This window comes from Stegodyphus dumicola, chromosome 3 (assembly GCF_044657685.1).
Source record: "Stegodyphus dumicola isolate Sdum_Otavi_A_Nest chromosome 3, ASM4465768v1".
NCBI lineage: Eukaryota > Metazoa > Arthropoda > Arachnida > Araneae > Eresidae > Stegodyphus > Stegodyphus dumicola.
This window is the reverse complement of record NC_140770.1, coordinates 51,887,151-51,912,573: the sequence shown is the minus strand read 5'-3', so window position 1 is coordinate 51,912,573 and position 25,423 is coordinate 51,887,151. Positions and strand designations below refer to the sequence as shown.

Genomic DNA, 25,423 nt, shown 5'->3' with positions numbered 1-25,423 from the left:
TAAGGGGTTAGGTCTTTCTGGGCAGAGCCAGGTGAACCGTAATGAAAATCGGATCGAAATCCCTTACTTATTTCCCATAGCTTTGACCTATTAATGATAGGTTCAATTTCTAGCAAAATAGGATTGTTGTTCTTAGAATCATTAGGTTAGAAATGGCACATTTCCCTGAGCATTTTCTAATATAAACTGGACTTTAAGGCTAGCTGAATCTTTTTGATCTCGTTATCTATCTATTATTAAGATGATCTCGTTATCTATCTATTATTAAGATGATCTCGTTATCTATCTATTATTAAGATGATCTCGTTATCTATCTATTATTAAGAATTAATTTATAGTGCTTTAATGTCGATTTTTCCGTTTTTAGATGAGGTTTTCCGACATATAATATTTATTTTGGTCTATTGCCATTGCTGTTTTGGTCTGTAGACTCGAGAATAGCCAAGCTAACCAAAATTACTAGCATCAAAACAATCTTCTGTACAACTTAACCACCTGGGAAAAAAATTAATGAGTAAAAAAATTGAAGACCAAAAAGGAAGATACTCATAAATTGAATCAGGCTTAAAAATATAACTGTCAACTTCCCTATAATATCTATCTTTGAAAGAAAATGATCCTTTAAAATGCAGTGATCAGAAATTTACAATGCTACTTTTAACTAACGCGTGATTGAAAAATAATTTAAATGATATATAATAAGCGACTAAAACGATGGTATGCTAAATATAGTATTTATATTATCAAGATATATATATTTCTATATATCAAGATGATACGTGGCCAGCAAAAATATAAAATGGTAATTTTATAAGCTTTTAAACTCATGAACTTACCCGATAACATGAGTGCATATGGCAAACTTACGATTCCACTGCCAGTAACAGAGCTGACTATGAATACCGCTGCCATATTTTGTGTAAATCCGATTTCTTCTCTCTCATTGTGTATACGAATGTCATCCGTATCCTCTTCAGAAGATTCTCCTCCGTCGATTTCAGATGGCAGAAAATCAAAAACTAATTCTTTCTCTAGTGCTATTGCACTCTTTGAGTCAAATTTCTTTGAATTTGTTTTGCGTACAAACTTCTCCTTCATGTCTCTCAAAATTTCTTTATCTTCTTCAGTCGCTGTTTCATCTTCTGTCCTATTCTTCTCATCGGTTTCTTCTGATCGAATTTCGTCACTTGTTTTGTTACCCGCTTTCTCCTCATTTACATCATTCTTCTGATTTATAATATTCTTTTTCTTGTCTTCATTGGATGTAGTCTCCTTTTTGCCATCTTTTGCCACCATTTTAAAAGTATTTTGTGTTTCATACGTTGCAAAGCCCACCGTCTCAATCTGCGAAATACAATAATGTAATATTTATCTTACAAGTGCAAACTAAGGTTTTGATAAACAGAGAACAGAGATATCGAAGCTCGATTGAACTGAATTCAAGTACTTGAAATGCTGTGATAATGGGATATAATGGTTGCTGAACAGTGTCGATCGTAATTATTAGTTCACCTTTCATGGTGAGACTGATAGAAATCGTTTTATTCCAATCACTTTAATTTAATTTTAGCACACAGACCCATGTGTTTAGACCAGCGTTTCTCAACCTTTTGACTAACGCGTACCATCTGAACAAAAATTAAAAACCTTTAGTACCACCACTACAAAAGTACTGCTACCACCACCACTCTTGAACAAAGCTCAGATAGCATAAATTTACGAGTATTAGAGAAAAAACTCAATCAAGATTTTTGAATTTAATAGTTAAAAATACTTTGCTTCTTTGCATACCACATTTTCTCTTGCGTACCAACAGTGGTAAGCGTACCATTGGTTGAGAACCTCTGGTCTAGACTTTTAAGTTCATCTCCCACCCTCCTGAAGTTGCATTTATCATGACTTCGAAACTTAAGGGAATTCTAAAACTAGTTCCGCTCTGCTCTCCATCTCTCAATTATACTTAACAAACATGCTGTCAGGTATTCTAATCTCACACATTCGATGTCGTTCCGATGTCGCTGATTTTCCGTAATATCTTCCATAGTCATTTTACTCTAGGCTTTTCTGAAGACATTAGCATATTTTCAAGCGTATCGATATTGTGCTTTCTTCAGGGTAATACCTTTCTACAAATGCTTCAGTATTATTAAAACATGAACCCAACTGTCCATTTGCTAACCGACTTCACTTAAGACTACTATTTTGAAATCAATCGGGATACTTCTTATATAAAGATAAAATAGTCTATGAGTTACAGTGAACGAAAATTTAATTCGTATTTAGCGTCAGACAGTTAGGGAAGGAAATCATTCAATACAGTTTTGACTGGATTCCAGAGTATTATATAAGAAAATTTAGTTTTAATACTCTATTATCTATTTTTAATCCCTTTTGCATTCACTTTTTGGTCATTAAAACCTACTAAAAATGTGAATTTAAATCCAAATCTTACTACTGCAAGAGTAAGCCTCAGTTTTATTAGTTATCCAATATATACAGAATTTTTAAAAAAATTAATATCATAAACATGCTTACCAGAGCAACTAACATATACACATTCTGCATTTTGTCAATAATTTTTATACTAATAAAAATATTTTAATAAATTTTAATAAGAATATGTTCATTGCATAAGAAATGAAAAGTGTCTTAACAAGAATATGTTGATTGCACAAAAAATGAAATGAAAATTGCTCGCACTTGTTGGAAAATAAAATCGATAAAGTTATGTCGACAGCAAGTTGTGGAAATAACTGGAAGCAAATATCCGCAGGTAAAGCCATTATTGGAATAAAACTTGAAGCCAAAAGAAAAAAACTGAAAATAGTGGTATGTCGTCATTGATTTTTTTTTTTTTTTTTTTTTTTTTTTTTTTTTCCCAGGAAGCAATCTTTGTTACACTGATTCTCGGACAAGATGTGGTATCTTCTGTCTGGTTACATTAATTCTAAAAAATGCAGAATTTGTGGAAATGAAAATATCAACACGATGTATGAAGAGCTCTTCCTTCTAAGAAGAGTGATGTTGGTAAGGGATGTCCTGATAGTGCACAGGGCCGACGTCAGAACCGGTGAGATCGCACTGAATGACGGATAATTGACGCACGAAATGAGAGGATTCAGGAGAGGTAGAAAAAGCATCGAATGGCAGAAAGCCTATCTCCAGCCCTTGCCGTGTATAACTACTCACGTCTTCTGCAATACAACTACAACAAGTGCATATCTGGTAATCTACAACCTCCTTTTAAAGTACTTTGGCAACCGAGAACTTTTCATTGAATATTTCCTATAATATGTAGAAGTAGTACATAGTCCAAATAGTATGCGGAACATTTCCAGAGGATATACGACACTTTATATGTCAGTGCAACCGAAACTCAACTCTTTATCGACGATTAAATCAACCTTTTATCGGCATTTGAAGAAGATACTCACCTGGCTTTGCACCTTTTGATTATTTTGATGAAGACATCTGAAACTGACAGATTGTACCAACATTAAGGAGCCACAGACACCTTGAAAGCATGGATCATCGAAACAATCGAGACAGCGACAGTAGGCGTAAAGGCAATTTAATATTGTCTGGACGCAAATGTTGGCCACTTCCAGCACAAGATATGAAATTATCACATTTCCAACAAAATTATCTAAAACCTTTTTTAATTTCATAAATTTATATTGATTAGGGTAAAAGTTTACAATTGGGTGCCCCTTATTTTTTGGCGATTCTTTTTTGACGCCAAGATCGGCGCCAGGAAGGCACAATTTTAAGATGGCCGCAACACAAAACCAAAATAAGAAGTCAAAGAACTGCACAAACTCGGTGTTCATGTACACATCGATCTATTTTCACTTAAAAAAATCTGAGAATTGAACAATCTCGGCATTTCGCACTGCCTTGACTTTGTCCTTGTATATTACATCGATCTATTTTCACTTAAAAAAAGATCAGGAAGCTGAAACCAAGTTAAAACTATCATGGTAACCAGAAATGGGATTTCATCACCAAAACTGAACAAAATTTGTCGCCAATCGAAGGGGCACCCAATTCTGCACTACAGCCTTGATTAGTACAAAAATATTCGAAGAAATGTCGGGTTCAGCAACAAATGCGACATCCTGTATTAATAAGTAACGCAATATACATCGATACATTAGAATAAAATTTATCTTTCCGTTTCTACGAGAGATACATTTTAAATAAAAATTCATTTTATCACCGATAAAAAATGTAACAATAAAATGAATAAATAAAACAAAAAACACTGTAATCGTTTTACGTACTGAAGGTAAGTAGAAAATGAAAAGAACTACAAGATAACATCCAAAAAATTAAGTTTTCGCTTGAATGAAATTTCGCTTTTTGAATGAAAAATCTTTAAATATTAGAAAACAAATATCTATCAAATATATTTTTCGATTTTTCATATATTTTCAATCTATTATGTGAAACATATATTAAGTATTTATATTTTATTATGTGGAAAATAATATTAGGAATCTGGGATTATGTAATAAATGAATACAGGTGATATAAAAATGCATTTTCAAAATGACTCATAAATCTATATAAAATATTTTCAGTGAATAAATTTAAACCAAGATTCTAGTGATATTATACTTATTACATTATTTCAAGTAGCAAACAGTATTTTAAAGTTACTTACGCATTTTAAATAGTATTTAAGATTTATTCAAAAAATAAAACACATTTATGTAAAAAAATAATATTTACATTAAAATTACATGTTTAGAAAGTAAATTTTATTTATTTTTCTAACAAGTATTACATTGCACAAAATAAGCTAAAAAAACAAAATACTTTTACATTGCTTAAAAACCTATTCCGTTTCGAAACATAATTTAAACATAATTTGGTAACTTACATTCAAACCAAGCTCGTATCACATGGTAACTTTTTTGTTCAAATGAATTGCCAACATGTTCATAACGTAAAAGTTAATGACAATATAATCATTTCACTCATAAATATTCTCTGGTCGGAATTCAAGAGAATGGAGGCGTTTCTCGCAACATGGTCAAATTAATTTATTCCTGGAATGCATCTCAAAATGCTGTAATATCATTAAAAATTGGGAAGTTTTCATAAAAACACTTTTGCTTTTTTATTGTTTCACAATTCATGAGAAAGAATTCTAATACTTTTAACTGCCTCGCATCTGAATAAGGTTTTTTTTTTTTTTTTTTTTTTTTTTTTTTTTAAATTTTGGCTGCGTTGAATACTTTGTTTTGAGAGTAAAAGCTCCAGTATTTGAATCAAAATGAAAAATCACAGGACCTACGATCTTTAATTTGTATACAAATGACTTGCTCAAACAAATCAGTATTATCTTAACAAAATATACAGATGGCATTCAGTTATTCTAGATATAAGCATTTCTCAATCCGCAAAGTTAATTCTTTTTTCGAACTTTAAAATGGATTCAAAATGAACATCTCAGTTTCAAAAACCAGAATTAACTATCCATACGATTCATTCAATCGCCGTAACAAATACTGATCTTCAGAGTCAATTTCTTATTCTGCGTAATTTAAAAAAAAAAATCCCCCAAAATTTATCTATTCCCTATACCTTCGTTACTGCTGTTTCTTTCAAATGGTCGGATATTTGGAATTTAACGCAATCGTCAGAAAATAGCCAACACATATAGGTTATTTAGCCGCCTTGCAAAGCGGAGCTAAATTGCACAAGCCCTACAAAATCAGGAATGGAGCACTACTAAAAACGGAGAAGCTCCATCCCAGGTTTGATGAAAAACAACCAGAGGACTAATCCAAAGGTCTACTCTTTTCCACAACCACCAAATCACTCGAGAGGACTTCCAGTTCGCCATGTATTTTTAAGTACTCGAAACCACACAGACCCTGCCTAATTATAAATATTATATATTTATATCCCCAGAATATAATCCCCAGAATTCGAACCTGATCCCAGAGATACGGTTGTGAGCAGCATTAAAAAGTTTTAAAATTTATGTATTTTTAGAAATTTATCAGAATAATCAGGGTCATTTCTATCAAATTCTAATGTAGGACATTTATTACATTTATTTTTGCCGTTGAACTTCAAGCTGTGCAAACAAACTGTAATCGTAACTAATCATCGTGTGTCTTGTTGGAAAAGACCCTGTAAATTATTTGTGATGTTAATTCATTAGGTGCGTTTATTTTCTTCATGAGGAAATTTGAAGTTTCAGACAATAACGTTCAAATATTATATTTCAGCTTCAATAAATATGCTTTATAAAGTCTTATTCAGTTTTTATCAACAGTTTTTTTATTTCTTAAACTATCCAGTCATCTCGTGGTTCTTCTTAATTGTATTATATTGATCTGAAATACAAAGTTTAGGTATCTCTGAAGCCTCGTTTACACTAGTAGAACCTAGTGAGCTCTGTATAAAAGCTCTAAGTGTCACTTGGAACCCACAGTTGGAACTTTGAACCCAAGAAAGACGCTCGAACTTGACAACTCTTCAAAAAGGGGGGAAGAAGTACTCATTCATTTTGAGATGAAGTTCAGTATCTTATGTATTTATTGAAAAAAAAAAAAAGAATATTAAATAAAGAAATAAAAGTTGGTGATAATATTATTCAAAACTTTAAAGGTGAATTATTTCCTCAGCGCATAAAACTAATTCGATCACAAAGCTGTAGAGTGGCGCCGTCAAGTTCGCTTGCATTTTCGGGCTCAATGAATAAACGGGTTTTGATGGTCAGATATCTGGTCAATCAACAGTTCGATATTTTTTAATAGTTCGGAAGATTTTTTTTCTACATTTTGGGAAGATACTTAGCGTTGCAGATATTATTAATTTATCATTTTGCGTATTTTGCAACATCCTTCTCATAGTTGATAAATTCGTCGAAAGTACTACCTAATTACCTTGAAGGAGGTAGGCCGAGACTAGATTAAGGAATCTCCGAACAATATCCCAAGATTAACATTAAACAGCATAAGCGTGGGCTTAGTGCAACAAGGGGCAGCACGAAAAGGTCTTTAGGTATTCATTAAAAGGGGCATATGGGAACACCATAATCTTTTAAGTACTTAAGGCTTTTGCAAGTCTTAATTTCACCCTAAGATAGGTCTAACCAAAGAATTTGCATTCGAGTCGTTTATGTTCTTTCTTCTTAGCGAACATATACAAGTTGTAAAAGCGATGATGTAAAGTGTTGCACAAGTTGTAAAAGCGATGATGATCAGATGGTGAAATCAGCTATTATTGTATATTTTTCTGTTAAAATAAATAATCTCAGTGAATAATTTCACGAATAAAACATGTGTTTTAAATTCTGTAACTTTTAAGTAATTCTAGAAAATGGTAGGGGCTGATAAATTACAAATTGCAGCATTCATATATAACGCCTGCAATGCATGAAAAAGGAATATTTTTACACTGAGTTATACAAACATTTAACTAATATACGTAGCTATATTTTGTATTTATCGTAAAATGTCTAAAAATGCGACTTTTTAACAAAATTAGAGATCTCTGTACTCGGGGTTTGAAGAAAAATGTATTACTTAGCGCTGGCGGACAAGCCTGATTGAAAGGTACATTCACCTCTGATTAAAATTAACCATGCTGCTGTGTGAAAGATGTAAACAAGCGCAATGTTGAAATAGCATGTATTAATTGTTGAGCATTTTGCTTCTATTTTAAATGAAATTCAGATCTGGTGCTATTATTATTTATATATTTCCGCACAACTAAGATTATTTTTAATTTTCTTGTCTTTTTAGCCATTAAAATGATTATTGAAATTTTAGAAACAAAAGATCTGCACAGCATGTATCTCATATAGAGCGCTATTATTTATCTCATATCTCAAAGATTTTTTTTAAAGTAAATATCTATTTTTAAAATTTATAATTGTGTAAAAGATTTATAATTTATAATCAGCGTAGTTGCTGTTTTCATTTTGTTCTCACCAATATGAATTACATTAAAGAAGTAATTATATATTTAAGTTTTTAAGATATGTTTCTGTATTGAAAATATATTTGACGATACATTTATTTTTTTATTCGATTTTGATCTATACGTCCTCACAAAAATTTGGCATACTGAATTCCTGAGTTTTCTAGAACTATTATGTTGTTTTAAGATTTTTTTTTTTTTTTTTTTTAGATAACATAAACTTTTTCTGTGCCTCTGAATGCCTGCTGCTTAGTAGTTTAGTAAATGTTGTCTAAAAGAAGGAGATACGGGAATTAATAATTTTACAACTTAATCCATAAACCCCCATTGTTATGTACTAGGCATAGATATCATTAATTATTGTGAGGACTTTTGTTTATAGTATATTTTAAATTTTAATCAAAATGTTTTGTATTTTCACATAATGCAAATAATTGAATTTTGATTATTTAAAAATCCTCAGGAGCTAATAATGAGAATTATGTCCCTTCATTTATGAGGTAATTTTTGTGTCTTTTTAGGACTCATTTGCTTTTTTTACATGTAAGTGTTAAGCATTATCTTGCAGGGTTGTTATGACTGTTTGTTCGAGGTTGTTAAAGATGTGTGGAAATCATATAAATTTCAAGATGCAAGTTATGGGAGAAATTGGACAGTGGCTTTATTTCTTAAAACCAAATATATCAAACACTGTCAGGTCTTGCATATCATGCTAAACAAATAAAGGTACCAAATGAATGACAGATTTAGTTTTCATAAGGAATGCTAATAGAACCTAAATTAAAATATTGGTTATACAACATTCAACTTTCAGGCAATTATGATTATCTGCTCAAGAAAAAAAGATAATATGAAAGAGTAATCCTCAAGAAACTTTTAACATCCTCTTAAATTGCCATGAAACAGGAACTTTTGTTTATACACATTTATTCTAAGAAGAAATATTTTTTTATTTCATTGCATAGCCTGTGTGTGTATGCTTGTTCAGAATTTACACACACACACACCAAAAAAAAAAAAAAAAAAAAAAAGATGAAATTATTTTCCAGAATTTTTTTTATTCAAATTGACATTTTGCAGTTTTCTATGGAATGAATATAGAAATCAGATTGCTGGTTTTGCAAAAATGTAAAATATAGCATTTTTCTGCGATCTGCATATTAAAATATTAAAAATGAAAAGAGAATTTTATTTCTGTTAAGTCAGTTTAATAAAAAATATTTTCTGTAATTAATTATCTACAAATTGAAAATTGTATTACTATTATTTAGTAGGAAGATTAGAAGCATGTCATAAAAATGTCAGTATATTCCATGAAACGTCGTGCAGTGAATAAACTAAACTTAATAGAGATACTTTGGGATCCAGTGGCAGACTTTGTGTAAAAAAATTCAGCATTGAAACACATAGGATGGATGGATAATATTTTATGAAAGGATTTTAGATAAATATATATAACATGAAAGTTCTCATTCAGAACATTATGATAAATATCCTGCTTTATGTTAGTATGGTATGTTTTGATTAAATTTTTAAACATTTAAAACTAAATTTCGTAATGTAAAGAATATTTGGCTAATCTTTGGAATATGGTAACAGGTAGTTTGGTGACATTTTGGTAAGGCGATAAAGGTTACTAGCTAGGACTTTAGCAGTGTACATGGATAAAGTCAAGAGTGTGTGCAATGCCATTTTTGTATAATTCTGGAATGTTTGTTAAAGTGAAAATAGGTCGACGTGTACATGGATGATACCGTGTATGTGCAATTCTTAAAAATGCGGCAAGCAGTGGGTGATTCTGCACTTTTTCCCAATTTCGCACCAGAAAAGTTCTAGCATAAGCGTAATTCGGCTAGCAGATTGTTCGAAAAAAATGTTGAGTAAAAAAAAAAAAAAACATGCCTTTACTTCATGAAAACAAAATGGCATCTAAACAAAAACTAGCAGGTTGCTGTAGCAGGGTTGGTTGCCAAAAAATCGCCAAGTTACCATAATCCAAAGATTAACTGAATATTTTTCTGGACAATAAATCTGCATCACAATTTCCATGATGGAAGGGTTTTTTGTAAAATCTTCAAGGGTATTGATTTCCATTCCTCATCCATCATTTATGCTGGATTTGCACTTAAATATAGCTCTTTTTAAGAGACCAAAGATTAAATATCAGCGAAATTTGCAGGAAAATATTGACAAGCTGTATGTGCAATACCTGTATCATTCTTCATTTTTTCAAGCAATCCAGTGACACTTTTCAAAGCATATCCTGTTGCCTTGTCTTGATGAAATTTCAGCCTTTGAAAGTCATTGGAATAAAGAAATAGAATTTCTTCTGTAAATATTCAAAACTTTCTCTTTGTAGCACATTGATTTTAATATAGGCTAATTGATGAAGGCAAAGCTACTGAAGAGCTGTCTGCCTATAGGAAGGGATGCCTTCATGGAGAAAGTTTTAAGCAAAACTGGCTCGTATCCACATTTCACACTGGGAAAAACAATTTTGCAGCCAGCCTGTTCACTGAGATTTGATCCCTGTTCGAACTATCAGTGTTCTGTGACTTTCGCTCTGTTGGTGAACCTAATTTTCCATTGTAAGAGAATCGTGTGACCGTCATAAACTCCTTACTAAAATTTTCATTGCATTGATGGAACCAAGTTTGTATATGTTTTTATGTTTGTGTTCAGTATTAAATAACCTTTTTTTTCTGTCATTTTTTTAACCCAAGGAGGTTAGAAAAGAAGGAGGGAGGGTTCGCAGTTTCCTCCACTATCGGGGAATGAAACTCCACGGAACAAGCGGTGTCCATGTTTGTAACTTCAAAATATTGCATTACGGCAGTGAAGCTGTTCCATGCATGTATTTTCCATTAAAAATATGTAAAATTTATAATGAAATACTTCGCTATTGTTAGTTTTTTGTTTTAAAGTTATAAAGATGATATCCTTTGATGATAAGTACAGAAAATCATTAAGAAATAGTTCGAAATCTAAATGCATGTGCATAACATTAAAGCCTTTAAAAATAATGTTTCTGCATATTTCAATAATTTTTTTAGGTTTTATTAGCAACCTGTTGGATGTACTTTCCAATTTTTCCTTTAAGAAGTGATATTTCTGATTTATTCACAATATTAAAATTTATTAAAGAATCATTTAAAATAATTTTAACCTGAAATTAATAGCAGATAATTATCTAAGAAAATAGTCACAGGTTGCTTTTTTTTTTTTTTTAAATGAAAATTTTAAATAGATTCTTTTCACAACCTTATAACAGCAAGAAAATAAATATTAATAAAATAAAATAGATTTATGTGATTTCAGTGATGTCAGTTTATGCGCATTTCATATTTATGAATCTTAAAGAATTCTGTAATTCAGCCTTGAATTAAGCTGAATTACAGAAATATACCTATATTTTTGGATACATCTTTCCACATGTTCCAGTTGTGTAAATATTTTACTTACTTTTATCGCTATACTGCCCACAAATTTGTAAATCTATGCAAAAAAATTTTAACAACAGAAAAGATAGTTTATCTTGATCAAATGCACAAATTATATTCCTAACAGTTGACAAAACTTAAAAATAAATAATAATTAATACATAAAGAAAAGCATTACTTTATTTAACACCTTCACAATTCATAAAAATAGTAACAATTGGTGTCTTACTTTTCATGAGAATTAACAAACGAATTACCTAAAACGTTCAGTTCAATTTAAATTCTAGCATACATCATTTATGTTAAGGAACAAAGATGCCAGCTATAAAGAGAAACATTAAAATGTATTTAATTTGTTTTGATTATTATTAAGTCCTTTTTTTTCACATCTGGGGAAAAAAAAAAAAAAAAAAAAAAAAAAAAATCAATACTTAAGCGTGAAAAGTAATCCCAGGAATGTTTTTCGAAAATCTGTTTGTGTATCCATATACAACACAAGCTGACATGCTTCAAAAAGAAAAGAAAAAAAAAATATATTGCAATTACAGACTTCCTTGCACAAGTCACAGCAATAACAGGAACATGGCCGCCAAGCTTCACCGTTTGAGTTGAACCTTCCCTCCTTCTATTCTAACCTCCTTGGGTTAACCCATGTGACATCATGGATCACAGTGTGTTTCCATTTATCTTGGGCTAAATACTTTTCATACAGAGCACTACAAGTTGTTCTATGTTGAGCCACATGCTTTGGTAAAAGCTGGGGAACATTATGCTTTTTTAAGTTGTGAATTTTGATTTATTATTTTATGTATTGTTGCTGTAGATATATTTAAAGACTGTGCAATTGATTTCTGCATTATTGGATTTTCTCTTGTTACCAACAGCTTAACTTTTCAAACATTAGAGACAGTATATACTTTTTTTGTGCTCGTTTTGAATCCTCTTTTGATATAAGAGTAATAATTGATGGTTTTTCTCTTTCCAATTAATAATGTTACTTATTTTACACTTAGAAATTTTAATACCACATATTTCACAACAGTTTTGAATTATGAGATCAGAATATTTCTCTTTGGAAAGCTCAGGAATAAATCCTTCAAGCCAGAACTTCTTTACATGCCATGTTTTGAAAGGAGAATAAATTTAAAAGTAGCAGATGATATTTCTCATTTCAAGTTATAAGATATTGCCAAGAATCTTATCTTGTAATGCAATAATAATGTAATACAGTCAAAAGTCTTTAATCCGGACTCGTCGGGACTTCGGCGATTCTGGATTATCTGTTTTTCTCGATTATAGATGATCAATTTAAATCTGCAGGGGTGTTTGTGCTCCGGGAAAACCCCGGACTTCTGGGGATTTTGAACTTCGATACCCGGAAATTCCGGGGATCGTCATTCAAAAGGAAGTAGGAATAATAATGAATTATTTATTTTGATCTGGGTAATTTTGTTTGCTTTGAAAGCAGAAAATGCAAGGTCAGTGTGTGTGGTGAAAACTTTTCCTTTCTTTCTCCAAAGGCAGTGATAATGTGTGAAAAGGGGGAAAAAACTTCTTTTTTGTTCTATCCTTATTGGGAGTTATGACTCATTCCCCCGGTTCTCGGACATTCTCTTCTGGATTCTTTTCGGCAAGTAGGCGCGGCAGAAAAAAAAGGGAGAGACTTCGTTCGACCAGATGTGCGATCACGTGACTCTGGGTTCAAAGGTCTTATCTCTCCTGGCGTGGCGCCAATAAGTAGAGAAGGGGGATTTTTCGCCGTATTAACTATTTGTCATTGATCGCTCCTCAACTTTTTTTCTCCGCTGTGTAAAATTTTTGTTTCATTTATTGATGCACGTGTAAATTTTTCATTTCGTTTATTGAAATATTTTTTTTATTTATGTACGCAAGAGAATTTCACTATGAAATTTCTCGATATAAATAGTGATATTATACAATTAGAAGAAGGTGTCCGGAATGCATTTAGGTGGAATTGGATTGAACGGAGAGATGGTAATGGGGATACCATCGGCACATGGTGCAAGAAAATAAATGTTGCTGGACAAGCATATTGTGTTTTTTGTAACTCACTGCTGAAGTATGGTGGAGAAGGATTCAAGGCTTTCACAAATCATTCTAAAACTGTGACGCACATAAAATATTCAAAGTGCATTAGACATTCAATGACTTTAAGTAATTATGCTAATTCAAAAAATACTGATGACTTACTGGAGACTGATGCTCGGCCATTGGATATAGTGACAAGAAAAGCACGCCAAGAGGTATTAATAACTTCGTTTATCGCCGAGAATTCTCTTTCTTTCAATGTAGCTCCCAATTTAATTGAACTCTGCAAACAGTTGAGCCGCGATCAGACGGCACTAAACTCGTTGGAAATGTCCAGGACTACTGCATGTTATAAGATGAAACATGGGCTCACAAAAACTATTAAAGAAAATATCATTAAAACTTTAAAGGACACTCCATTTTCTCTAAATTTTGTTAAAAGTACTAGCAATGCTCAAGAAAGTATACTGGCAATATTGGTGGAGTTTTATGACAACAATCAAAATGAAGTTGTAGTTCATTTTGCATCTCTAACGATGGAATCTTGCAATTCAGAAGCTGTTTTTAAAGCAGTTGTTAATACTATTGAAGATAATAATATTCCATGGGCAAACTTAATTAGTGTATTAATGGACTCGTGTAACACCATGCATGGAAAAAAAAAAGGGTGTTGAAACCAGACTACGATCAAACAAAGCACCTCACTTATTAGATATTGATGGTGACACACGTCACACAGCTAATAACTGTGCAAAAAAATTTGCTTCATGTTTTGATAGATACTTAGAAGATTTGTTTGATGATATCTATTTTGATATGAAAAGCTGCACTAAAAGAGAAAATTTTTTCAAAATCTGTGAATCCCTTGCCATTAAAAAACTTAAGCCCTTGAAGAGACCAGACCATCGGTGGGTATACATTTTATGTGTTTTAGAAAGAATCAAAGATCTGTGGGATGCTCTTATTGCATTTTAATTTCACTACTTGGATAAAACTGATAAAGGGGATTATTTTATTTATTTTTTTTTTTTTTTTGAAACTGTATACAATAAAAGAAATATTTCTGTAGCTCAGAAAAAAATTGTTGAAGGGGTGTATTCTTGCTTGCATTCCCAACAACTCGCAAAGGATGCTTTAGCTCGGAAAAAAAGAATACTAAATGGGTTATTTGTTATGCAAAACAAAACTTTATTGCATATGACATTATATTCAGCAGTATTACCAGAGTTCAACACATATATTAAATTATTTGAAACAAAAAAACCAATGCTTCATTTAATACATTCCAGTATTTATAAATTGATGGCAAAATTTTTTTCTTTTTTTATGAAGCCAGAAAATATCGAGTGCACATCTTATAATGATTTATTAAAGGTTGATGTCATAAATCCAGAATTCCATCTACCTAGCAAAGTAATATTTATTGGTGCAGAAGCTTCCACTCTCCTGAAGAAATTATCAAAAAATCATCCAATAGCAAAAGAATTTCAAATTTCTCTGATGAAAGCTCATACTAATACAGCACAGCATATGAAACAGAAATTACCCCTTAAAAATTCATATCTAATTAGTTTTACAGCATTAGATCCAGAGCTAAGAGGTAAAACCAGTACAATATTAGCTTTTGAAAAATTATCATCTTTTATGTCCCATATTTTTAGTGATAATGAAAAGTCAAAAGTAGAAGCTGAAATAAGGTTATACCAGAGTGATATTGATATCACCAAAGAAATGCTCTACACATCTGATGAAAGTGGAAATCAAGTCAAGTGTACAATTGATAAATATTGGTCTAAAATTTTTAATTTAAAAGATGATTTCACAAATGATTATAAGTATCCTACATTGGCTAAATTGGTCAAAGCCTGCCTTAGCTGCTTCCATGGCCCATTAGTGGTAAGTGCATTCAACTTAATAGATACACTTGTCACTGACTATAGAACCTCTCTTAAGATCGATTCCCTAGATTCAGTGCAGACTATTAAATATGATTTAATGGCTTATAAAGAAACCTCATGTGAAAAATGTGGCTCAAAAAATCCAATGACTGATCCAATTCACAAAGATCTCTTACTGAATATGAACAGAAGTTGGAAAACGTATCAAGAGGACTTAAAAACATGTACAGTCAAAAGTCGTTAATTCGGACACCCATAATCCGGAATGATCTATAATCCGGACCTCAAAGCTAAAAACTTTCTGCGCATGCGCCGCGTTGTCACATGCGCACAGGCGTTTTACGCGTGCGCGTAATACCTTGACTACTGTGCATACGCGTGTGCGCAAGTGCAGAATACGTTTTCGCCTTCGCGTTTAATGTATAACGGATGGTGTATGCTAAAATTATCTAATTATCTATTTCAGTTAATGTTAATGATTGCATTGTTCCTTAATCTTCGAATTGGATCCCGCTTATTATTTTTTGCAGACTGTAAGAGCAATTTTATAAAAGTAAACTTTCGATTATGTCAAATAGAATTTCCGATGCTGGAACTTCCAAAGGATCTAGAAAACGAAAGTATGGTTCGATGTCCAACAAACAAAAAGTGGAATTGCTGCAAAAAATGGATAAAGACATGAAGAATGTGACAGAGAGGTTAGTGAAAACGAAAAAATTTCGATTGACAAGTTAGTCGGTATTCTCGGCAGAGCAATTAACGGGACTTGAACAGGGGAACTTTGTAACTGAACAAGAAATTATGTCTGTTTATAGAATTAAAGAGAAAGTATTATCACATAAAACGAAGCAACTTAAACAACTTACATTGAAAGAAATGTTTAATAAAGTAAACAAATAAATATTAAGCTTTTTTTTTTTTTGTAAATTTTGATACCCTTTAGATCATAATTGTTCTTTATTTCATAAATTACGGTTTCATATTTTTAATTTTATAATTTCTGCATGCAATTGAGATTTAAACTGATGATCTATAATCCGGAAAAATCGATAATCCGGAATCGCCGAAGTCCCGACGAGTCCGGATTAACGACTTTTGACTGTATTTCAGATGAGTCACTTATAAAAGTCTCTGAAAAACCTTCTACATTACCAGAAAAGCAAACTGCTTCTACCTCTGCATGTGCAGTTCTCGAGGAAATTTCTTCAACTGTAAATGAGGAAAATAAAAGTCAACCTTCCTGCAATTATGAAGTTCACCACAAAAGAAAGACAAGCCCACAAACATTAGAAAATAAAAAAAAGGAGCAGAAATTAGATAATTTTTTTTAAAGAATTAATTCAGGTAATTTAAAATATTTACATAAAATGTAGTAGTTTATATGTTTGAAAATCTATGGTTATTAATTTTGCAAAAAAAGTAATTCATTGAACTTTTATAATTAGGTCATTCAATACTTCATAATTGTAATTTTTCATTTCTCTCCCCCCCTTCTCGAAACTCCAAAATGTCGGTAGTAAGTCCGTAAAAGTTTCAGGGGATTTTTTGGGGTGCCACAAACAGCCCTGAATCTGGTAAGATGGCATGCAGAAATTATAAAATAAAAAGTATGAAATTTAAAGTATTATCTTGTAATGCAATACAGTTAAAAGTCTTTAATCCGGACTCGTTGGGACTTCGGCGATTCCGGATTATCGATTTTTCCGGATTATAGATCATCAGTTTAAATCTGGTAAGATGGCATGCAGAAATTATAAAACTAAAAATATGAAACCGTAATTTATAAAATAATGAGCAATTATGATCTAAAGGGTATCCAAATTTACCAAAAAAGAAGCCTAATATTTATTTGTTTACTTTATTAAACATTTCTTTTAACGCGCGGATGTGTAAAGCATACCTTACTCATAGCCGAAATTAGAAAATTGCAACCAGAAAACTATGTGATTTGTATTCGTGATATTTATAATGACGAGGAATTTGATTTAAATCATATCAAAGACGGAGTACATCGAAATTAAATACTACATTTAGTAAGGAATTATAAGCCGACTAAAATAAAAACATCTGCCCTGAAGATAACGATAGTGTTGACAGATCAACTTCCAGTTCATTGCGCGCCGCGACGTGCCCCCCCCCTACGCAGAGCAGCGTGAAATTGATAAACAGATTTCGGAACGGTTAGATAAACAAAGGATATGCTTTTATTCATTTTTTATAGCAATTCGTTTTTTGTTTGATGGACATCGAAACATACTTTCGTTTTCTAGATTCTTTGGGAGCTCCAGCATCGGAAATTCTATTTGACATAATCGAAAGTTCAAGCTTACTTTTAAAAAATTGCTCTTACAGTCTGCAAAAAATAATAAGCCGGATCCAATTTGAAGATTAAGGAACAACGCAATTATCAACATTAACTGAAATAGATAATTAGATAATTTTAGCTTATACCGTCCGTCATACATTAAACGCGCATGCGAAAACGTATTCTGCACTTGCGCAGATGCATATGCGCAGTCGTAAATGTCTTGCGCACACTAGTAAAACGCCTATGCGCATGCGTCAATGCGGCGCATGCGCAGAAAGATTTTAGCTTTGAGGTCCGGATTATAGATCATTCCGGATTACGGGTGTCCGAATTAACGACTTTTGACTGTAATAATGTAATACAGTCAAAAGTCTTTAATCCGGACTCGTCGGGACTTCGGCGATTCCGGATTATCGTTTTTCCGGATTATAGATCATCAATTTAAATCTGGTAAGATGGCATGCAGAAATTATAAAATTAAAAGTATGAAATAAAGAGCAATTATGATCTAAAAGGTATCAAAATTTACAAAAAAAAAAAAAAAAAAAAAAAAAAAAGCATAATATTTATTTGTTAAACATTTCTTTCAACATGCGCATGCGTAAAGCATACATTACACATAGTCAAAATTAGAAAATTGCAACCAGAAAACTATTTGATGTGTATTCGTGATATTTATAATGACGAGGAATTTAATTTAAATCATATCAAAGACGAAGTACATCGAGATGAAATACTACATTTAGTAAGGAATTATAAGCCAAATAAAATAAAAACATCTGCCCTGAAGATAAGGATAGTGCTGACAAATCAACTTCCAGTTCATTGCGCGCCGCTATGTCCCACCTCCCCCTGCAGAGCAGCGTGAAATTGATAAACAGATTTCAGAATGGTTAGAAAAACAAAGGTATGCCTTTATCCATTTTTGCAGCAATTCCACTTTTTGTTTGATGGACATCGAAATATGCTTTCGCTTTGTAGATAGATCCTTTGGCATAATCCTCCAGAATCGGAAATTCTATTTGACATAATCGAAAGTTCATGCTTACTTTTATAAAATTGCTCTAACAGTCTGCAAAAAATAATAAGCCGGATCCAATTAGAAGATTAAGGAACAACGCAATCTGCAACATTAACTGAAATAGATAATTAGATAATTTTAGCTTAGCTTATACCGTCCATTATACATTAAACGCACACAGGTAAACATATTATGCGCACATGCATATGCGCATGTGAAAGGTATTTCGCGCATGTGTAAACGCCTATGCGCTTGCGTGAACACGTTATGCGTTGACGCATGTGCAGAAAGTTTGTAGCTTTGAGGTCCGGACTTTTGACTGTATACACTGGTGGACAAAATTTAGAGATGGAACACTTCTTCCTAAATATCTTGAGAAATACTGGATAGAAATAAATGAAATTTGGTATGGATATAGCTTATTGTATGACAACAATGTGTATAAAACAAAAATGAAAATGCCTTTCATTAGCAAAGAGTCCAATGCTATCCAAACTTAAGGTTGAAAGATGGCAGTGAAAATATGGTAGTATGGTGTGTGGTCATCTCTGACAGACAGGTAACATGTACAAAGAGTAGCCATGCTGTTAACAAGAAAGTTGAGGATTGCCTGTGGAATTTGCACCCACTCCTCTACCAGAGCAGTTTTTAACTCCTGAATGGTTCTCTGTGGGGTTGACATATTGCAAGTCTTCCTCCAGAGCATACCAAGTATGTTCAGTAGGATATAGTGAATATCCTTGCTTTTCAGATAGTTATCAACCAAGTGAGCCCTATATGGTTGTGCATAGTCATCCATAAAAATGAAATCGGCATCAACAGTTTCCCTGAAAAGTTGCACCTAGGGCTGTAGGATCTCCTGCCTGTACCTCTGGGCATTCACGGAACCAGTGCCAAACACTTGGAGTGGTGTGTGGGGATCTTGCATGATCCCTACCCAGGCCATCACTCCTCCACCATCATATATCCTTTCCATGATATTGCTGGAATGGTATTGGGTCCCAGGTTTCCTCTATACAAATAATCTCTGAGAATCAGGTTGTAGACTGAATCTAGACTCATTCATGAAGAGAACATTAGCTCACAGAAGCTGTGTCCAGTGTTGGTGTTGTATGCACCATTGTAAATGCTCTTTTTTGGGAGTATGAGTAGGATGCAAATAGCGGGCTTTCCGTCATATCTCATGGAGCCTTCTGGCAGCTGTCTTCCTTGAAACTGATGTTCATGTGGCAGTAGTTAGGTCACAAGACAGTTGTGGCTGTAGACATCCTCTGGCCGCTTGGCTGAAAGTACCATATACTGTTCATCATTAGTCTTTGCGATCTTGTCTTGGTCTTCTGGACACTGTCCCACTGTTTTTAAACTGATTTCCACAAATTAGAGATGGCGCTTGGTGTTACATCCAATTCTCATACAGCTTGAGCTTGGGCCTGCCCTATGTCAAGCCTACTCATGATTCTCCATCTCGTACCTTTGTATAAGCATTGATGTGTACTCATTTCACCTAGCTAATAAAAATCTGAGCCTCTGGATGCGGACTTTTATACCTCCTGCTAGTGTAGCAATGCCTTCATTAACACATAAACTCATCTCATTGACACTAGTGCCACAGTGACATATGGCAACCAACTGACCAGGTTTTGCCTGGTATTTTAGGAGAAATGTGGGGAAATGTTTTCCATCTCTTAATTTTGTCCACCATTAACCAATATAAAATCTTTAAAAAAATATTTTACTCTTAGATTTTTACTAAGAACTTGATACATTTGAACGAATCTGGTACGGATATTTTATTTTAAAGAAGCAAAAATATTCTGTATTTTATAAAAACATATTTTAATGTTAAACATATAATTAAGGGCAAAATTGATGCTGTTTATTGAACAAAACTAAAGGGAAAATCAGAGCAAATTTATGAAGTAAAGTTTTAAAATAAATTTGATGAATTTACATAGTATATATGGAAGGCTTTAAGTAAGAGTTTTATAAATGCAAATTTAGGGAAATTTTACATTGAATATAGTTTTGATTGGAATTATTTATCCTTTTTAAGTCTTTTTGGAGTCAAATAAATTAATTTTAAATTTATTTGGACAATAGTGGTCAGGTGGATACATCTACTAAATAGGGATAGTTTGGTTCAGGTTTTTGAATCCTAGCAAATAGCTAGGCATTTGGTATTTTCTTAGTTTTCCTTATGTGTAATGTGAATATGAGCCTGTTTTCTGTTGAAAGTTCTCTATGAAGGCATCTCACACTTAAGCAGAACATCTTCTCATGCTTTACCTTTATTTGCAATCAATGTATTCGTATCAAAACCTTTTTAATTTAATAAAAGGAATTTAGTTAGAATGAATACAGAAGAGAGACACACCAAATGAAACATAAAATTAGTAATGCAGTGACCTTGAATTTGGCATAGTACTCAGGATCTCAATCAATTTCAAGGGCAAACAGGTGCAGGTCTCTCTTCATCAGGAGTAAAGAAATCTGCAAAACTGAATCTGCAGTTTTGCAGATTTCTTTACTACTTTGTGCATTACTAATTTTAAAGTTTAGTTAATTTATAAGATTCATTAAAAATAAACTTCAGTTGTAGTTAATTACTATAATTTTTTAAATTGGCATGATATTATATCCTTAGTATAATCTAGACTGATAATTTGATCCTTCTATAAATTTAACCTGTTATTGGTAATATTGCAATTTTATATATACATTTCAAGAACTTTTTCACAAATGCTCCAGAAATAAGTTTGTGAATATATTTTCTTTTCAGGTAAAACATTTTAAGTATTTTATGGCTGTGTAAAGTATAAAGTTTTATCATGGAGTCTTCCGCTGAAGAATCTCAGGCCAAGAAACTGGATGTAATTTATTTCTTTTTAAGTTTTGAAATTGTATATTAATTTGTTAATTGGAAGTTATACTTTCTTCAAGTCTCCTAAGGATTTGTTAAGTGTTTTATTTGTCCTAAATTTGTTTTATTTGCCCTAAATTTATGATATATATATATATATGGTTTTTTGGAGCTAAAGGAGAAGTATCCTATTAAACTTTAATTGAAAACACAGTAAAAGTTGACTTATCATTAAACTATATCATCTTTGATGTAAATCATATCATGTATTCTTTTTGAAAAAAGTTATAAATCATATTAAAACTCCTTAAAATGTAAATACTTCAAATTGTATATTTAATGATATCAAATAGCATTTAAAAATCTACAGGCTTGGCACGTGTTTGCAATAACATAGAAATGGTTTTAAATATTTTGATCGGTTAGGTATACTGTTAGGTATACTTTGACTGTTATATAATAGTTCTTTACTATGTGTTGCTTTATCATGTAATGTAAAACAAAACAAAATAAAATCTGTGCAATGCATTGAGGACAAAATAATATAAATTGTGAAATTACGATTTTGCAGTGCTTTGGATGCGGTGAAACAGTTTAACATTTATTAAAAGAAAAATAATGTAATTTTGTGTGCATAATTTAGTTTCTGTTTAGAACTAAAATTCAGTTTATTATGCATTCATCTGCTCAGATATTGGGGGAGGGAGATAGTTGTGTATAGTTGTGTATAACTTTGTAGAGTCATTAGGTATTTTGAAGCAAGAGAGGTGAAAAATGTGCACTGCTCTCACTGGGACTCAAACCTGGACCTCTTGAATATGTGTTGAGTGTTCTACTTTTACACCATGAAGGTGTGCTGGGAAGGAGGGAGAAAATACCTTATATACTCCCCTTTTTAAAGAGTGACTGGAGATTAGGAGGTCCGGTCGCCAAATCCTGGTGGTGATGAACTATTGTCTACTACCTTTTAGCTTAGGCACCATTTGTAGAGTCATTAGTTTTTATGAAGCAGGAGGAGTGAAAAATGTGCAGTGTCCTCACCAGGATGCAAACTTGGGCCTCTCGAATACACACCGAGTGTGTTACCATTAAACTATGAAGGCATGCTGAAAAGAGGGAGAAAATACCTTATAACTGACACAGTGCCAGTGATCTGCTGGTGTCTTTTTAAATGAAATATGTTTTCAAAGTCTGTAGAATTTTTTATTTCTAGTGGAAATCCTTTGACAGTTGCATTTAAAATCTGTGAGGTTATTATTTACTGCAGCTTGTCTCTTGACTTAATATGTATTTTATATTTCATAAATAAAGTAACTTCTCCTAATTTTTATTCTGTTGCTTTGTTTGTTGCTGATAAAATTTCTGTTATATATGTTCCATCAGATGTAGTTTCATCGCACAAACATTTAAAACACTTATGATTTTTTGTTCTTCCAAAATATCCTATATCTGGAAATAATGGATTACATCTACTTCATTGTTCAGAAAATATAGTTAAAATTAACATGATATGAATAAAGATTATCCTTAGAACTTTCCAAGCTTTTAAGTTTGCCAAATGCTTGCAGGATTTGGCATTAGCATTTATGCTGAATAAAGGCAGTGCTCAGCGAGTACAGCATAAATGTATAAATGTAGATAATACACACTTACCAAATATTTTAAATTTTACTGATTTTTTTTTTTTTTTTTTTTTTTTTTTTTACTGTTAAAGCTACTTTACGATGCAGTTGTACCACATTAGTGGGCCAAAATTTAATAAAATATACCAATTTAAAACATTTTAAATATTTTTGTTTAATAATAAAATTGTTTTAATCACTGATACTGGAAATAATAGTTAAATGCTAAATTTCTATTTAATTATTATTTTCAGTATCAGTAATTATATGAGCATCGTTTTCAGTATTTTAGTTTATTATATTATTACACAGTTATCCTGATTGTGATTGCTTGTGCATTCATTTTAAACCACTATAACCATATTTGTGGGACAAAAGTGATTATACAAAACCTTATATGTGTTCTCAGCTTACAGACCCCAAAAAAATTTCTGCATTTTCCTTGCTTATAACAGCTTGATGGCTATAAATATACTGTCAGAGGGGACAGTGGTTATTAATTAGTTATAAGAGAGTATTGACTCCACATTATTTTTCTGTATCTACATTCCTTGATTAACTTTGTCTATTGTGCTTCTAAAATTATTAATGCTTTTTTATGGGAAAGGAAGAAAGAAAGAATTATTATTTTATTTTAATTATCCTTTGAAACAATATATTGTACTGCATAGTATAGAACCTTGCATATCATTATTTCCCATTTATCTTTTATGAATTATTCTAAAGTGTGTGAATTATTTTCATAGTTATTAGAATAATCTAAACATTTTGAATTAATTTTGTATTACAGTATGTAATGCTGTGTTAATGTACAATGTACAGTATTGTATATTTGCATCATAATGGATAATTTATCTATTAAAGTTGGCTATACTTATGTATACTATTATACAATTATTTGTGTATGTTACTTGAATATTCTGTTGTATATAATATCTACTGTTTACAGTACAGCTTTAAATATAAGTATTTTCTTATTTGATTAAAGGCCATTTCATAAAATTCATAAATAAAACTTGTAAAAATATTTCTTTTTAATAAATATTTTCTCTTCTGCAGCCAAAAAAACCAAGTGTAAGATTTGCTCCTGAAAAATCTGGATCTTCATCCACATCAGAAGGTAATTAATGGGATGTAACATTTAATTATTCTGAATATTTATTATTACCTGTGAAATTTTGTTTGCCTAGTTAAAGCCATGCCACACATTTTCAGCACCATTTTGGTACATTTGGACATATTTGCTTGATAATGCATGAAGTGTGTTCCACATCATGTATTAGGAGCAGCAACAAGGAAATGTTCTATGATCCTTTATGATAGAAGAAACATGGCCTACATTATTATTATTGTTATTATTATTATTTTCTTTTTGTGAACAAGGTTTCACACAAATTTTTACTCTCTATCAATTTTAACATTATACAGGTTGTTCGCACACTTTTTAAATGACTTTACCTTGCTATTAAAAAAAAAAATCAGCTTCTTGAAAATTTTTGTTTTAACTGCGGCTATATTTTTGAAAACATAAATTTTCATCTGCTACTTAACAGTTTTGTTTTCATCCAAAATGGAGTTTTTAAAGAAACAATGAATGGAAGGCTATGTTTGTGCTCTTCCCGAAAAAAATTATTTGTGTCTAGTTAATAAAAAACAATGTGAAAACCATGGCTTTTTGATATCTAAAACTATTATAAGTAATATTGTCAACAATAAAGGAAAAAAATCAGACTTTGTCTTCGAGTGGGAAATATGTTCCTATTTCATATCCAAGGAAAAAATGGAATGTTTCAAGTGTTGCAACAGTAAAATCATTAATATTAAAAGAACTTCCATCAAGTCAAAGGGCAGTTTAGAAATCATTAAAATGCTCAGTGTCATTTGTAAACAAAGTGATTATTTTTATATGAATCTTAAACAAGCAAAAAAATATAGAGTCATCTTTCTCTACCTCATATCGCAGAACGCAGAACATGCTGCAGAATTCTTTATGAGAAGAATTGATCCAGACAAAAACAGAAAAGTGTTGTCATAATAAATAAGTCTTATAATTATTTAAAAGACTGTATGGCTGTATTTAAATGACTGCAATAAAAAGAAATGCATTTATTATAATAAAGAGGAGAAAAGTACTCAAAACCTGGTTCAAAGAATCCAAAGAAAGTTTTTCCAAGGGATTTATGATTGTTGCTTGTTTTTCACATAACAGCAAATTTAAAATAAAGAGAGTGGAGGAAAATGTTAAGATCAACTCCACATACTATCAGGAGCATATTTTATA

The 25,423-nt window shown here is 31.7% G+C and overlaps 1 protein-coding gene across 1 annotated transcript in view; it reads left to right on the top strand.

Annotated features, from left to right (window-relative positions):
• The first annotated feature begins 7,616 nt into the window (after positions 1 to 7,616).
• The window catches only part of LOC118195664 (transmembrane channel-like protein 7), a 112,293-nt gene continuing 94,486 nt past the window's right edge, over positions 7,617 to 25,423 (top strand). Inside the window, exons 1-3 of the mRNA XM_085812883.1 lie at positions 7,617 to 7,869; positions 21,440 to 21,530; positions 24,202 to 24,262. Coding sequence (XP_085669009.1) covers positions 21,489 to 21,530; positions 24,202 to 24,262 — 103 coding nt within the window. The 5' untranslated portion in view covers positions 7,617 to 7,869; positions 21,440 to 21,488. The remainder of the gene's footprint in view (positions 7,870 to 21,439; positions 21,531 to 24,201; positions 24,263 to 25,423) is intronic.